At 36.4% G+C, this 16447-nt stretch overlaps 1 protein-coding gene and 1 long non-coding RNA gene across 3 annotated transcripts in view; one reads left to right on the top strand and one right to left on the bottom strand.

Annotated features, from left to right (window-relative positions):
- LY75 (lymphocyte antigen 75) overlaps positions 1-16447 on the top strand; it is a 120472-nt gene that overhangs the window by 50127 nt on the left and 53898 nt on the right. For both annotated transcript variants that reach the window (XM_058549066.1, XM_058549064.1), the window contains exons 20-26: positions 111-190; positions 802-941; positions 2433-2541; positions 2757-2917; positions 9441-9570; positions 10841-11067; positions 15144-15309. In XM_058549066.1, the coding sequence (XP_058405049.1) occupies positions 111-190; positions 802-941; positions 2433-2541; positions 2757-2917; positions 9441-9570; positions 10841-11067; positions 15144-15309 (1013 nt within the window). The remainder of the gene's footprint in view (positions 1-110; positions 191-801; positions 942-2432; positions 2542-2756; positions 2918-9440; positions 9571-10840; positions 11068-15143; positions 15310-16447) is intronic.
- On the bottom strand, positions 111-11178 carry LOC131410761 (uncharacterized). Its single transcript, XR_009221411.1, has 3 exons — positions 10996-11178; positions 774-844; positions 111-136 (listed from the first exon to the last, which is right to left on the bottom strand). It is a non-coding gene; the product is annotated as an uncharacterized LOC131410761 (long non-coding RNA).

Here is a 16447-nt window from a genome sequence, read left to right as displayed (position 1 = left end):
TATAAAATAATGGCATGACATTAAATTTAGAATTAAGATTACTTACAGTAAAAAACAGACTGGTACACGTAAGTACATTATAAGTTGTCGAATCTCTCATTTTCTTTCAGCTCACGACGTCCATGGCGTCACTTCCCTATAACATTTGGAGAGGAATGCTTTTACTTGTCTGCCAGGACCTGGTTTCACGGTAAAGTTAATTCCAAATCTTTTAATGTTGATTATGTAATACTTGAGCTTCGGGCTCAATTACTAGCTCAATCCTGTTTTCCTTTTGATTATATGTTTGGTAGCTCTCTCTTATTCTGATTATTGCTAATGACAATAGCTCAAATTCCAGATGCAAATAAAGGTTCTTTTCATTGTGAATATTTTGACTTTCTTTATTCTAAAATTAAGAAATAAACTTACTACTTTCATAACTGATAAGCATATAGACAAATTTGCAAAAGATGAACAGGCAGAGTTCTAAAATATAGTTTAGGTCCTTTTCCTCCTCATTAGCCTTCTCCTTCAACTCTCTTCCTATTTCCTGCCATCAGGAACTGTGGTAACTGTGGTCGGTATACCAAATGTGTGCGTTTTTATAGGCAATTTTGGTATGTTATAACCTACTGATATGAATAATAATAGAAGACAAAAATGGCTAGAGAAGAAAAAAAATGGCTAGGGAAGAAAAGGAATATATTTTAACCATTTGGGAAAGACCAATTTAAAGAGATTTTCTTTGCTACTGGATTGTTTTAAAAATGTGCTAAATGGTAAATTCTCACCAGAGTAATCCTGTTTTTCATTTCTCAGACTTCAATAAACCAGCAGACTGTAGTATCAAGTTGCCCTTCATCTGTGAAAAATATAATGTATCTTCATTAGAGAAATATAGTCCAGATTCTGCAGCTAAAATACAATGCTCTGAGGATTGGATTCCTTTTCAGAATAAGGTAAAAAGAGAATTGCTATGTTATGCAAATGATGATTGCTTTTATGATGGTTGTATACCCTGTGGCAGAATGGCAACCCACCAAATAACTTCACTAAGATAGCCTCTGCATATTTCAGCATCTCACCTGATTCTCAACATTGTCAGAAACCAAGTTAACTTTCAAGTTAGTCATGCCTACAGATCTTTCAAAGTACTGTGTTCCTATTCTGTTGCTACTAACACTTAAATTGCTGAAGTTGATCTGTCAATGGATAGTAATACATTGAATAGTCAGGACTGTCTCTATGGCATGTAGGAAACTGACTTAATTTCTGCCTGATAAATGTTCCCCCTGAAAGAAAACAACCAAGCAGCATCTACCAATCAAATTAGACCAGCATTTCCCAAACGACTTTTTGGGAACTACACATATGCTAACAAAGTGTTAATCATTGATCTTGCCTCCAAAGAGGGGTTTATGATTAAATAGGTTTGGGAAATGCTGCATTCTATATCTGCCTCTTTGAGATGCACAATCCATAGTGGGATATGTATCTCTTAGGAAATGCATGTGGCTGCTAAAAAGAGAGATTACTACAGTATGTTAAAACGCTTGTTCTGTCACATAAAAGAAGTTTGAAAGTAAGCAGGTTGGGGTTGGTGTGGAAGCTCCATGAAGTCTTTGAAACCAGGCTCCTTTTGTCTTTCTCTTGTGCCATTTTTAACATACAGCTTTCAAGCTCAAATTCAGAGTGTTCTCTCTAGAATCTTTTCTAGAAGGCACCCAATGACATATTTCATTGGCCACTTCAGTCTGAAAAAAAATATTTTATACAATGTTTCAAGAAACACAATTTGGGATATACCACTCCACACTAACATGATCATAATATCGAAAAGAAAAAGGCAGGGATGTGTCTGACAGCTGAAAGCATCTATAGTAAAGTTAAAATATTAGGGGTATATTTTGACTTTTTAAAATTAAAACTATCTTTTTTCTCCAAGGTACTGGGACCAAAGTAATTTACATAGTTGAGGTAAATTTGAATTAAAATATCCTGCCAAGAGACAAAGGAAGGATTTCTTTAAAAATGTGGTTTTTTATATAAGGAGGTGATGATTAAGAGTACAGACTTTGAAATCGGATGGAACATAATCTAAATGCTGGCCATACCATTGTATGGCTATTTTACTTATGGGTAAAGTTACTTAACTTCCCTTTGCCTCAATTTTCCCATTTATTGTGAGAATTAAATGAGATAATACTATGCAAACTGTTCAGCACATAGAAAGCGCTCAATAAATGGGAGGCTTAAAAAAAAAGTTTGAGGACGACTCTTCAATTGTTTAAATTGAGAGTGTGGATCTGCATTCTTATGATACTACTTTGTAAATTTCCATATCTCACAGACCGAAAATTAGCAGCCCTCTAAAAGATGAGGCATTTACTTCTTATCTGAGCTTTCTCATGTCTAAAATCTTATGCTTCATATATGTTCTTTGTTTGCAGTGTTTTCTAAAGCTCAAAAAACCCAAGTCTCTCCCATTTTCTCAAGCGAGCGATGTCTGTCACTCCTATGGTGGCACCCTTCCTTCAGTGTTGAGCCAGAGAGAACAAGGTAGCGGAATTGTTTTGGAAACATGTTTTATTCTGATTTGGGGCCAAGTTAGTTTGGGGAGGCTGTATAAAAATAATATTATTAAACTACTTTTTTACGGAGTAGGTAAAAGACTATTCTGGTAGTTAGATAAGCAAGACGTATTCATTGACATTTTTAGTATATCTTTAATTTGAATAAGTCAAATGCTTTTTTAAAAAATCTCTTTCCAACAGATTTTATTACATCCTTGCTTCCGGGTATGGAAGATACTTTATGGATTGGTTTGCGCTGGACTGCCCATGAAAGGAAGAGCAAATGGACGGACAACAGAGAACTGACATACGGTAACTTTCACCCATTACTGGTTGGTCGGAGGCTGAGAATACCAACAAATGTAAGTTTTCTTGAATCAGTAATCTATCTAGCTCTATGAAATACCCGAGTTGTCCATAAATTATTTGATTAAGAACAAGGGCCTATTTTATGAGTCCATTTATGTGAAACATCCAGAATAGGCAAATCTATAGAGATAAAAAGTTGATTAGTGGTTGCCAAAGGCCAAGGAGAATGGAAGGATTGGGGGTGATGGCTAAATGGTATGGAGTTTCTTTTTGTTTTGTTTTGTTGGTTTTTTTTAATTTATTTTGTTGGGGTTTCTTTTTGGAGTAGTGAAAATGTCCCCAAATTGATTGGGAGTGATGGTTGCACAACTCCGTGAACAAACTAAACACTGTGGCATGCATGCTTTAAATGGGTGAGTTCTGTCACATATGGGTTATATCTCAGTAAAGCTGTGACAGGAAGAACAGTAAGCACAGGGGCTTCCCCAGCCTGCAGGTAGGTGCCCTAGTTTTCACAGTAGCATCAGATTCCATAGCACTTATTTCACAACCACGTAAAACCGTCAAGTAGTGCGTTGCAAACAGAAGCAAATATAAAGGCTTTACTTGACATTTTGGGATTTGGGGCTGTCAGCCTCAGTCTCCTGAGGCAGAAAGTACAAAATTGGTGATTAGTGATCATTTTTCCCTAAGAGCTAAATATAAAGAAGCTATAGAAGGGAAGAAGGCGTCACATTAACAATAACTATCCTATACCATGATACTGCTGCCCACTGCTCTGTCCTCCCTGTTTACTAGATACAAACCACATTTTGCACAAAGGGCAGAGATTAAGCAATTAACTTTAAAGCCAAATTCCAAAAATATTTCCTAGACAATAATCAACTGATGTTCCTGATGCAATGTAACTTTGTTCAAGATTGACATTGGTGGCAAAGGGAATTCTGAATCATATGTAATTATGTACAAAGTAAATGGTCAGCCCTGGTGGTCTAGTGGTTAAGATTAGGTGCTTTCATTGCCACAGCCCGGGCTCATTGCTGTCAGGGAACCACACTACCCATCTGTCGGTTGTCATAATGTGGCAGCTACATGTTGCTGTGATGCTGAAAGCTATGCCACCGGTATTTCACATACCAGCAGGATCACCCATGATGGACCATAGCAGACAGACAGAGGAGCTTCCAGACTAAGACAGACTAGGAAGAAGGACCTGGCCACCCACTTCTGAAAAAATTGGCCATGAAAACCCTTCGCATAGCAGCAGAGCATTGTCTGATACAGCGCCAGAAGATGAAAGGATGACAAAAAATTGGGAATGATGGTTGCACAACTCTGTGAATATACTAAAAACTATGGAATGTGTGCTTACAGCAGGGTTCCACTCTGTTGTACACAGGGTCGCTAGGAGTCTGAATCGATTCCATGGCACTAACAACAAAGTAAATATCAAAATAATGCTTGGATATTATAGAAAAGTTGGAAGTTGTAGAGAGTATATACAGTAAGGTAAAATATCAACTCTTATCCCACTTATATTTAGGCTGGTAGCTTTTAAACTTTTAACCATAACCCATAGTAAGACATACATTTAAATAACCATCCAGCACATAGATACAAATATAATATTGAATTGAAACCAAAGTTTCAGGAAACAGTACTTACCTTTAGAGCTTATGCACAAGATAGTTCTCTCTATTCTATTCCACTCTGGTCTAGTCTAGTCTAGTCTAGTCTCTGTATCCTATCCTATCCGTTTCATTATCACAAATGTGAGTCAGGATCCACTGAATTCATTTCATGACCTGCTAAATGATAGCTCAAACCATATTTGAACCCCGATCTAGGAAATCACAATGAGTATTTCAGCATTTTTTCTTCTAGGGCTTTTCTATACACTGTTTTCTTGACATAGATAAGATCATAGTATATGTACACTATTGTGTTCTACTTTTCTTAGTTGTTTTTTGTTTTTGTTTTTGTTTTGTGAAGAAGATCAGCCCTGAGCTAACATCCATGCTAGTCTTCCTCTTTTTGCTGAGGAAGACCGGCTCTGAGCTAACATCTATTGCCAATCCTCCTTTTTTTTTCCCCCAAAGCCCCAGTAGATAGTTGTATGTCATAGTTGCACATCCTTCTAGTTGCTGTATGTGGGACGCGGCCTCAGCATGGCCAGAGAAGTGGTGCATTGGTGCGCGCCCAGGATCTGAACCTGGGCCGCCAGTAGTGGAGCACACGCACTTAACCACTAAGCCACGGAGCTGGCCCATACTTTTCTTAGTTTTATATAATAAGTAGTTTCTTATGCCTTTAAAAGATGTACTTGCTAAGCATTGTAATAGTTGCACAATATTTCTTAACAGATACATCATCATTTACCTAAACAATGCTGGTTATTTAGGTTATTTCCAGTTTGGCATAATCTTAAATAGAGCTGCAGTGAACATCTCTGTGCATAATCTTTGCTTATACTTCAAGTTACCTCCTTAAGATAGATTTTGGACGTCATATAGCCAGATCAAAAGATATAAGTAGTTATAAAGCTCTGGTTACCAAATTGCTTTCCAGAAAAGTTTATGAATTTATGTTTCTGTCAGCAATATATTGTGGTTGCCCTTCTATCCAGACTAGTATATTAATAATTTCTAACATTTGTTGAACAGCTAATATGTGTCAAGCAGTCTGCTAATGCATCACATGCATTATTTCATTTAATCTGCACAAAAGATGTAAAAGGGTCTGTTACTCCTCCTCTATCTTAAGAATGTGGAGACAGACAGAGTCATGTAACTTGCCAGCAGTCATACAGCCTATGTGTGCAGAGTAGGCATTTAAATCCAGGTCCAAGGGTCTGCAGAGCCAGCATTCTTAGCTGCTCTGCTCCATTGCCTCCAAGTGCATTATCTTTTAAAAATTCTTGCTAATTTGGTAGTTTAAATGATATCATATTTTCATTTATATTTCTCTGATTTCTAGTGAAAATAAACCTCTATAAATTCAATAATAATATGAATTTCATCAAGTGTGACTGTTCTTATTCTTTTCCAATTTATCAAAGCCTTCATGTATTCCTTATTGATTTTATGGCTGTGTAAATATTAAATGTGCTGACCCTGTGTTTCTTGCAGATATTTCCATAGATTGTTTTCTTTAGGTCTGAATACCAAAAATATTACAGAAATAAGTTTCGATTTTTTTTTGTACATGTTCAAATCTGTTTATTTCCTTTTTTTCCTCCATTGCTTTTAGGTTAGAAAGTTCACGATGTAAATGTTAGTTAAATGTACGCCTATATTTTCTTCATTTTGTTTCATAGGTTGCCTTTTTTTTCCTGACAGTATGATATATCTATGGTATAATATGTTATCAATAAATACTGAATCCTTTTCCCTGATCCTAGCCAATTGTCTAGCATCACTTATTACATACACTTTCATTTGTTAAAAGCAATATAGGATGCCTCCTTTATCATATGAAGTGTGTGTGTGTATGTTTATATGTGTATGTATGAGATATGCTCTTATATAGCTATTCCACTGATGTAAATATTATAACTTTGCCATATTTTAAAAAATATAATAGGATTAGTTATCCTTTATTATATGCCTTTCAAAAAATATTCTTAGCTATTCTTGTCCATTCTTCCAGACAAACTAGAATTATTTAGTTAATTTCCAACCAAAACAATTAAATAAAAAACTTCTGATGAGAATTTGACAAAATTCTAGGGAGAATTGACATCTTTTTATTAATTTTCCAATTGAAGAATATGGTATAATACATCTCTCCATTTATTCAAGTCTTCCCTTAGAGCCCTCAGTGAAATTTTTATAGGCGTTTTCTTTCTTATTGCCATTGAGAATGGCAGCTTCTTCTTGATTTTCTTACTGATATATAGGAAAGCCATTGTTTGGGGATTTTTATATATTTATTTCATAGGCATCCATCTTACTAAAAGCTCTTATTACTTCCCAGAGTTTTTCACTAAGTTTTCTTGGGTTTCCTAATGAGGTAATCGTAATTTGCAAATAACAGTTCATGCTTCAGTACATATGGTAGGACTTTCAGAACCATAGTCAATACCAGGAGTAATAAACACCATCCTAGACTTGATCTGGACTTTAATGGGACTGTCTGCAATCTTTTATTGTTATATATGATGTTGCCTCTTTGTTTAAGATATCTCATTCTGTAACTAGCTTATTTAGAATTTTTATTCAGGAATAAGTACTGGATTTTCTAAAACTTGTTTCCAGCATCTATTGAAATCGTCATATAGTGTTTCCCATTAGGCTTATTGATATATGGTATAATACATTAATAGCTGTTATATTAAGCCATCTTTATCTTCTAATCATAAAATATAGTTGCTCAGAGTGGATTATTATTTTATTATTCTACTGAATTAGATTGTTAGAATTTTATTTGGGAATGTTTTCATCTCTGTTCATAAGAGTTAATTTTTTATGCCACATTGTCAGATTTTTTTCTGATCATGTCAGCTTCATAAGATGAACTGGGTAGCTTTCTGCCTTTGTGTTTTGAAACTATGACTCAGCCTGGGAAATTATCTTTCCCTGAAAGTTTAAAGGAACTACCCACAAAACCATGTGATGTTAGAACTCTTTTCAAAGATCATTTTTTAATAATAAAGGGATTTGGTACAGTATTTGAGGGCCTAAACTGTAGAGTCAGATTGTCTGAGTTTAAATTCCATTTAGCCCTTCAGTATGCATTTGGAAGTTTGCTTAACTTTTCTTAAGCCTCAATTTTTCATCTGTAAGTTCCGATACTGTTGTACCTACAATACGATGTGAGGATTACATAAGACAATTCATTTAAAGCTTTTAGCACAGTACCTGACACATAGTTTTAAAAATGAGCTATTAATTTTCCATTTTTTCTAAACTCCTTGGTACATTTCTTTTATTTTTTTTTTGCTGGGAAAGATTCGCCGTGAGCTAACATCTGTTACCAATCTTCCTCTCTTTTTTATTACCCCACAAAACCCCAGTACATAGTTGTATATCTAGTCATAAGTCCTTCTGGTTCTTCTACATGAGCCTCTGCAATAGCATGGCCACTGACAGATGACTGGTGTAGGTCCGCGCCCAGGAACCAAACCCAGGCTACCAAAGCGGAGCACACCGCACTTTAACCACTAGGCCATCAGGGCTGGCTCCCCTGGTGTTTCTACTTCTCCCTATAACAGTTATGCTAATTTGTATTTTGCAATAAAGTTGCCTATTTCATTTAGATTTTCAAATGTATTAGAATAAAGTTTTTTTTGGTTTTGTTTTGTTTTGTTTTTTGTGAGGAAGACCAGCCCTGAGCTAACATCCGATGCCAATCCTCCTCTTTTTTGCTGAGGAAGGCTGGCCCTAGGCTAACATCTGTGCCCATCTTCCTCTACTTTATGTGGGACGACGCCACAGCATTGCTTAACAAGCAGTGTGTCGGTGTGCGCCCAGGATCTGAACCAGTGAACCCGGGGCCACTGCAGCAGAGCTCATGCACTTAACAGCTTGCACCACTGGGCCGGCCCCTAGAATACAGTTTTGTATGCTATTATCTTCTTAAATCTTCATATCTTATTTTGATTGTTTTTACTTTTTCTTATTTAGATTTTTACAAACCCTGGTGTATGCTATTGGTTTTCTTCTCCCTCTTCTCCACCCTCTACTCCTATTGCTTGAGATATATTTACAAACACCACTACATTTTTCTATCCTGTTTTTCTTGGAGTTACATTTTTGCTGATTTCCTAATCTCCTACATTGAATTCTTAGTTCATCTTTCTTTTAAAAGACAGAATACATTTAATAATACACATTTGCCTCCACATAAAGTTTTACTCATAGCCCTTATAATATTTCTCATATTATTCTTTCCTGTAATTTTTTATTTTATTTTTAGTTTAATGTATGTTGAGTAGTGTGTGTGTGTGCGTTTTAATTTTTAGCTCCTAGGATCAGCTTACTTTTCTTATTTTTCTAAGTGTGATGTGTTTCAAACATATAGGAAAGTATAGGAACAATATACTTCAAATAAATTTTCATATCTAGTATTGTTGATTTGTGGTCAGAGTATGAAATCTAGATAGATACTTTTATTTATGGAAGTTTTTATAGTGACTAGTATAGGATCAAAGCTTTCAGGTGAGTTGAGTTCTCTATTTTGTGGTACACAGTTTGCCATTATAAAAAGTTTATAAACGTCTAATAAGTTGAATTAATAATCATTGCTTTTTTTGCTTACTTGAAATGTCAAGAATGATAAAGTGTTAAATATTACTATAATTGTGTTTTTGTCTTATTTCTAACAGTTTTTCTTTATCTGTTTTGAAGATATATTTATCAATATTGACACTATTTTGTTTTATAATTTCTAAAGTTAATTGTCCTTTTCCCATGCTTTGGAAGTTTATCAGGATTTTCTTAATGATTTCATGGTCAGCTCCTTAATGGAATTTTTTTACAGGGGGAAAAATCCAATTTCGAATATAAAGTTCTCCTGCTAGGATCCTCAAACTGTTCATTTCATGATCATTTGTACGTATTTGTCTTTTGGGTTTAGATGTTTGAGGAAGACTTTCACTACTACTGTGCTCTAATGCTCAACTTCCAAAAGTCACCTTATACTGGGACGTGGAATTTTACATCCTGCAGTGAAAGCCACACTCTGTCTCTCTGTCAGAAATATCCAGGTATAGATTATTATCTAGATGACTGTGCTACTTTATGCTGTTGATATGTACAGTACTTTTTCACAAAACATCTTATGAGCAAATTAATATTAATTTGTAATCATATAGCTTCCTTAAAATTTCAGCATGGCTAAATCCATATGGGCTCAGTGAGTCGTATTATCTCAAATGGAATGTGATTTTTTTTTTCAAATATCATTGCCATAATTAAATATCAAAATTAAGTATCAGATGGCATTTGTTAATAGGAGTTATCTAAGATAGTAAGTTATGGTTGAATATTGTTCTCCTTTCCACTCTGACATTTTTCAGATTTTACTTTCTATCATAGGGAAAGGAGGAGAAAAAACTTAATGTTTTTAATTGAGCCTGGTATAAATATTCACAGTTAAATTTAGCACTAAAAAAAAATATGAAGCATTAATAACAGATCACTGTCTATGTCTTCCTGTAATCCAAATAAAAATAAAATGTGTACTTAAAAATAGGAATCATCATCATTTTCAAAAAGATAATTTTCAAAGGTATTAATTTGGGGCCAGCCCTGTGGTGTAGTGGTTAAGTTTGGTGCACTCCACTTTGGCAGCCCAGGTTCATGGGTTCAGATCCCAGGCGTGGACCTACTTGTCAGCCATGCTGTGGCGGTGACCCAGATACAAAATAGAGGAAGATTGCCACAGATGTTAGCTCAGGGCTAATCTTCCTCAAGGAAAAAAAACAGGAAGATTGGCAATGGATGTTAGCTCAGAGTGAATCTTCCTCAGCAAAAAAAAAAAAAAAGGTATTAAATTGTTTTCATTGATCAAAATAAGTTTTTAACAAATGATTAAAAAAAAAACTTTGTCATATAATGAGAACCTAAAGTAGATAATCCATGTACTTCTTTTCATGGGAGCTCTCCCAGATGAAAATTTTGTAAAAGAACACCTAACACCACCTCATTTTGAAGCAATTCAAACAAAGGAGGTATTTGACAACAACTTGAAATAGTAATCTTATGGCAGGCCACTTTTATTTATAGATTTTATCCTTCCTAAAGCAGACCAACTAAAACAGAATTTTGTTCTAATTTTAGAAAACAAATGTTGTGGCTCACACATATTACCTAAGGTGTATAGCAAGACATACCTCATTCTCCCACCCAAAATCTAAAATAAATGAATATATAAGTAATATCTAAAGTACTTTATTATGGGTAGAAATTTGAAAAAAATGTCCCATGACTTGCAGAGTGAGTGGTTTTTGTGGGGTTTTTTTCTTTTACACACAGAAATTGAAGGCAGACAGACCTTGCAGAATACTTCAGAAACTGTAAAGTATCTAAATAATCTGTACAAAATAGTCCTCAAGACTATGACCTGGTACGATGCTCTAAGGGAGTGTCAGAAAGATAACATGCACCTGGTGAGCATCACACACCCTTACCAGCAGGCGTTCCTAACCGTGCAGGCGGTCCTTCATAACTCTTCTTTGTGGATTGGACTCTCCAGCCAAGACGTAAGTTTTCAGTCCCAACTTCGAGGACTGGGTGATGGAATGTGACATTTTTTATTGCACACAGCATCTCTCATATTGGACTAAAAGAAACCAGAGATGGTAAAATCTTCCTCCAGTGAATGAATTTCGTGAAATATGTAATTTTTAGTGGCAGTCGTCTTTCCACTGTTAAAAGATCTGGTGCTTTATTGTTTAGATTAAGAAAAAGCTCTAGTGGACATTTGTAGCTGAGCACTTCTTTTTATTTATTCCAAAGACTGCACTGGAATCAGGAGTTGCTATGTCTCCTCAGCCAATGAAAAGAAAAGGGGAAGGGAAGAATCAAAAAATCAGAAGGGGTTGGATGTGTGGAAGCACTGTGGGTGGTGTTGAAAAGTCCTTTTTATCCCTTTGAGAAACAGCAGAGTGAAATTAAGCCAGTCTAAAAAGTGTTTAGAATACTGTTTCACCACATCTCAAACCCTGATCCTGGATAGATGTCATGGGTACTTCTCACTCATTTCATAGCCCCAGCAAAGAATGCTAGTCTCCTGTTAATTCCAACACTAAACTACCTGCATGTAGCAAAAACAGGAATATTTGTGCTACTGAGGCTTTTAGCTATAATTAATAGGGAATTTTTTTTAATAAAGCTGTGGTATTCCTTTCAGCAATATAGGCCATTTTTACCTCTTTTCCAGGCCTTTTATGTAATAATTTGATATACTGCCCACTGAGCTGTATTGAAGGGTAAGATATAGGGCTGGTGTATAAGATTGCATACATTATGCACTGCATAGGGGGTACCATTTACAAAGATAGTGATGTGAACTTTGCTCCCTGCATCTGCACAATGCATGACTGGTGAAGCCCTAGTTAGATAAACGTCACCTAGACTAATATTGCTAATCCACTCGCAGAGAGAGGGTAATTGTCAGAGTAGGAGAGAAAAGTCCATTGCGTTATGAAGCAACCTTAAGTTATGTATACATTAGGGCAACCCTCAATATACTAAGATGGTTTTAGGGCTGCATGGAGAAGATGTGATTAAAGACAGTTTAGTCCTAGCACAAACCCAGAGCTGAACTGGAGAATGCATGAAAAAATTTAAAATAGACTTAGAAGTAAACATTATCTTTGACAGACTTTAGATTCATTACCACCAGCATTTACCAGAAGCTCAATTAAAAGAAGTAGTATTTAGAAATTGCTTGAAGAGTGGTTTCTCCAGGACTGAATATTTTTAAAGGTACCCTCAGGTCAAGCCACACCATCAGCTTGAACCGCTCCCCTAGACCTCACAGTATCAACTCCTTCATAAAATTGCTTTTACTTACTTTTTCTTTGGTGTTTGGTATTATGTGAAACCCATCATTGGTCTCTTGTGAGAGTGGTAATAAGTTATTACATTTCCTATTTTCAATCACCTTAAACCTTTTGAAACAAAAGCAATATTGTCACTGCAGGAAATTTGTAAAGTTATAGTAAATTAACAGAAGAAAATTAAAATCACCTGTAATCCCAGTATGTAGTGATAAATATGGTTTAATAATTTGGTATATATCCTTCAAATTACTTTTCTATGTACATGTGTTTATTTTTAAGATAATTAGGATCATACTGTTTTGTAACTTTTCTCCCCACTTAATGATTTTGGTCTTGTTTCTTATTCTATTTTCAATCTTCACCTATGTTTCTCTTTTTCTTTTCGCTCTTTATTTTAGCATAGTCTATGTAGCTGTTTATTCCGTATCTTCATGAGCTGCCTTAAATCTTTGGAACATACAGGATATGAATAAATAAAACTTGACAGTGAAAGCAACGGGAAGATATTGAAAGATTTTAAACACGGTAGTAACAATATCAGATTTTTACTTAAGAAAAATTATACTGGGCAGAAAGTCGGGGAGGAAGTGAGTAGTCTAGAGACACGAGACCAGTTAGCGTCTGTTGTAGAAATTCATGCAGGAAATGATGTTGGCGTGCACTAAGGCATGTTTACAAGGTCTGCGGTGCAGTGGTTCTGGGTTATACAAAGTCCAGAGTGTGGCCGTGGCACGGCGTCACTCAAGTACGTAGAAGTGAAAGTACATAGAAGTAGAGGAAGTCAAGAAGGCTTGGGAACTGGATGAGTCATACACGTGAACAGATATCTCTAAGTCAGTGGTAGGACCGAGAGGACAGAGCAAGACATGGGGCGTCTCCTTAGTGAATGTCAAGGAGGGGCAAGGGGGCCAAGTCCTCCATGAATGTCAGAGAGAGGCAAGGAATCTGGGAGTTTGCAGTGATAAGAAAGGCATAAACCTAGGGCCGGCCCGATGGTGCAAGCGGTTAAGTGCGCACGCTCCGCTTTGGTGGCCCGGGGTTCGTGGGTTCAGATCCCGGGCGTGCACCAATGCACCACTTGTCACGCCACGCTGTGGCGGCGTCCCATTTAAAGTAGAGGAAGATGGGCACAGACGTTAACTCAGGGCCAATCTTCCTCGGCAAAAAAGAGGAGGATCAGCATCGGATGTTAGCTCAGGGCTGATCTTCCTCACCAAAAAAAAAAAAAAGAAAGAAAAGAAAGGCATAAACCTCAAAGGAAATAACTGAAGGAGATAAAAATACATACTATGCCATTCTCATACCCCTGTGATATCTGAGAATGGAAAAACAAACAGCCTTCCCTTGTGGGTGCTGAAAGGAAATTATTCCCTTGGAAAAGATAGATTTTAATTAACATCAATTGAGGTCAAGAATTTAGTAAAGAGATACTTATAGTCATAATAAAGAGATTTAGTATTCAGTAAAGAGAAAGAGGGTGTGGGATGATTTATCTATGAAGAATAGAAGTTCCAGAGGCCCAGGGACCTGGGTTAGTTGGGAGTGCAGCAAAGGGTAATATGGATGAGAGCACAGGCAACATCACATGGGCAAAGGGCCACATTTGAGGCCACATGGCTTAGGGATTCCAGCCACAAAGTTACAACTGGGACTCTAGTGGAGAACGGTTCAGAATGAAACCATTGCTGGTGTTGAGGCTTCACCATGTTTGCTGTTTATGGTTCACTGGGGAGACAGTGTGTGGCCTTTGCCAATGTTCCACATAAACCAGTGATCCGAAATTGCCTTGGGTCTCAGGAAAGCTTAGCTCAGTAAGTCAGTGTATAAGGCCTGGTGCTCTGGCAGCACCATGGGGAAGCTCAGACAGGTCTGTACCCTGTAATCCATCCCCTGGACTTCTGCACCTACTCTGTAAAGCCTCTCTCAAGATAGGTGGGTAGTCAGGCCCTTGTTAGGACGTAGAGATAGATGTTCACAGACTTCTAGCACACAATAGAATATAGTGATTGAGGAAACTTCTCCCCAAAGACAGGTGTGAAAACAGATCTACAAGGCCCAAGGGGTTAAGAGGAAGGGAGCTAACATTTATGTTAGCTCTTCTTGTGTCCCAGCCAGCCACTGAGTTACGTGTTTTACACGTGTTACCCCATTAATCCCAGCCCCATGAGGTGAAGTGTCACATCTATTTAATAGATGAGGGAAGGGAAACTTGGCGAGGTAAACTCACAATCAAAAACTAATAAGTGACCAAACCGGAATTCAAAACTAGATATGCTTAGCTCTGAAGCCCATGTTCTTTCCACTGCTCTTTCCACTGTTCTTTCCATGTTGCCTCTAATTTAATCATTGCTCACAGTGGTCCTCACTCCATTCTAGCTTTCTGATTTCCAGCAACCAATGGTTCCAGTTACGTGTGAAGCATTATAGCATAATGGTTCAGACCATGGACTCTAGGGCCTGATGGCTTGGATTAGAATCCCAGCACTACAGTTTATATTCTATATGACTTTGCCACGTTACATGCCTTCAGTGTCCTCATCTGTAACATGGATATAATAATAATACCTATCTCATATGGTTGTTATGAGGACTAAATAAGTTAATACTTGTAAAGCACTTAGAACAAGGCCTGACACGTTTTAAGTGCTATGTAAGTATGTGTTAAACATAAGATAAAATTAAAAGTCATTAGATTGACCATGAGAGTCAAAATAATACAAAAGGGATAGCATGAAGTATTGCCACTTGAAATGTACTTCTGCTCCTTACAGGATGAACTCAACTTTGGGTGGTCAGACGGGAAACAGGTTCAATTTAGTCGCTGGGCTGAAAATAATGTGCAACTTGAAGACTGTGTAATATTAGATACTGATGGATTCTGGAAAACATCTGATTGCGGTGATAATCAACCGGGTGCTATTTGCTACTATCCAGGAAGTATGCTAGTTTCAAATATTTTAATTCTTAAATTGCTATCAGTTTCATGAGTAGTGGAATTTTGGGGGAGTGCTTTTGTAAAATCTGGAAATTGTAAAGAAATTATAATCATGTACTTTTTACAACAAAATTTGTTGTGAAAATTTATATTCAAGTAGAATTATTATATATTAAATATTTTGTCATTAATTTGTTATTTTAGACACATTTTATCTTTTTATCAGCTGACAATGGTAATTGACCTTTTAGTTTTTGACTAATTGATCTTATATGCCTCATTTTGCATATATTTTGTGTTTATATTCTTTTAGAAAACTTATCTTTGTGGGAATTCTTTTATAATTCTTATCATCGACAAGTAACGTTTCTTTTATGAGTCACCGTTAAGACTCATTTGGGTGCAAGTAACAATAACTAGCTCAAGCCAGCTTAAGCCAAAAGGGAAAGTTAGATCCTCAAAAATGGGTATAGAGCTGAGCCTCATGAGGAAGGGGAATCAGGAACCCAGAAATACTGTTTTCCACCTCTCCTTTCTGTTTCTCTCTGTGGATCTGCACTCTTTTCTTTATCTACTTTCTGCTTCTCTCTGCACATGGTGAAGCATGGCCACTCTGCAGCTTTCACTTATAGCCGTAACTGGAGATGAATTTAATGTCTCTGAATTCCACTTTTCAAATTCTTAGAGAGAATCTGATGGACTCAGCTTGAGTCAGGTATGCAATCTCTACCTCAGTCAGACGAAAGTGGTTTTACAACTGCCAGGGGCCCACATTTGTGGGTTTGTGGTAGAAAGAAGACACTACTTCATAGACAAAAGGAGTTGCTGTGAGCTGAGAGAGATACTTACTGGTCTCTACTACATACTAAATCAGTTTGACTGGCTTTGAGTAGAGCATATCTATATTTGCATCTTCTTGAATGTGTGGCCTTTTCATAAAATTTTTTTAAAAAGCCATATTCAGATTTTCTAGATGTCAGATTTTAAACTGTTTCTATTTGCCTTGGTTAAAGCAATAACTTATTTAGAACATCAAGTATTTCATTAAAATGTTCCTTTAAAATTAGAGAAGGTATCAGTAACCAGCAACTTGAAGATGAATTCTCAAAGTTACAGTTAGGTACCTATTATTAATATGTT

The sequence above is a fragment of the Diceros bicornis genome, chromosome 10 (assembly GCF_020826845.1).
Source record: "Diceros bicornis minor isolate mBicDic1 chromosome 10, mDicBic1.mat.cur, whole genome shotgun sequence".
Taxonomy (NCBI): Eukaryota; Metazoa; Chordata; class Mammalia; order Perissodactyla; family Rhinocerotidae; genus Diceros; species Diceros bicornis.
This window is presented reverse-complemented; position numbering and strand designations above follow the sequence as displayed.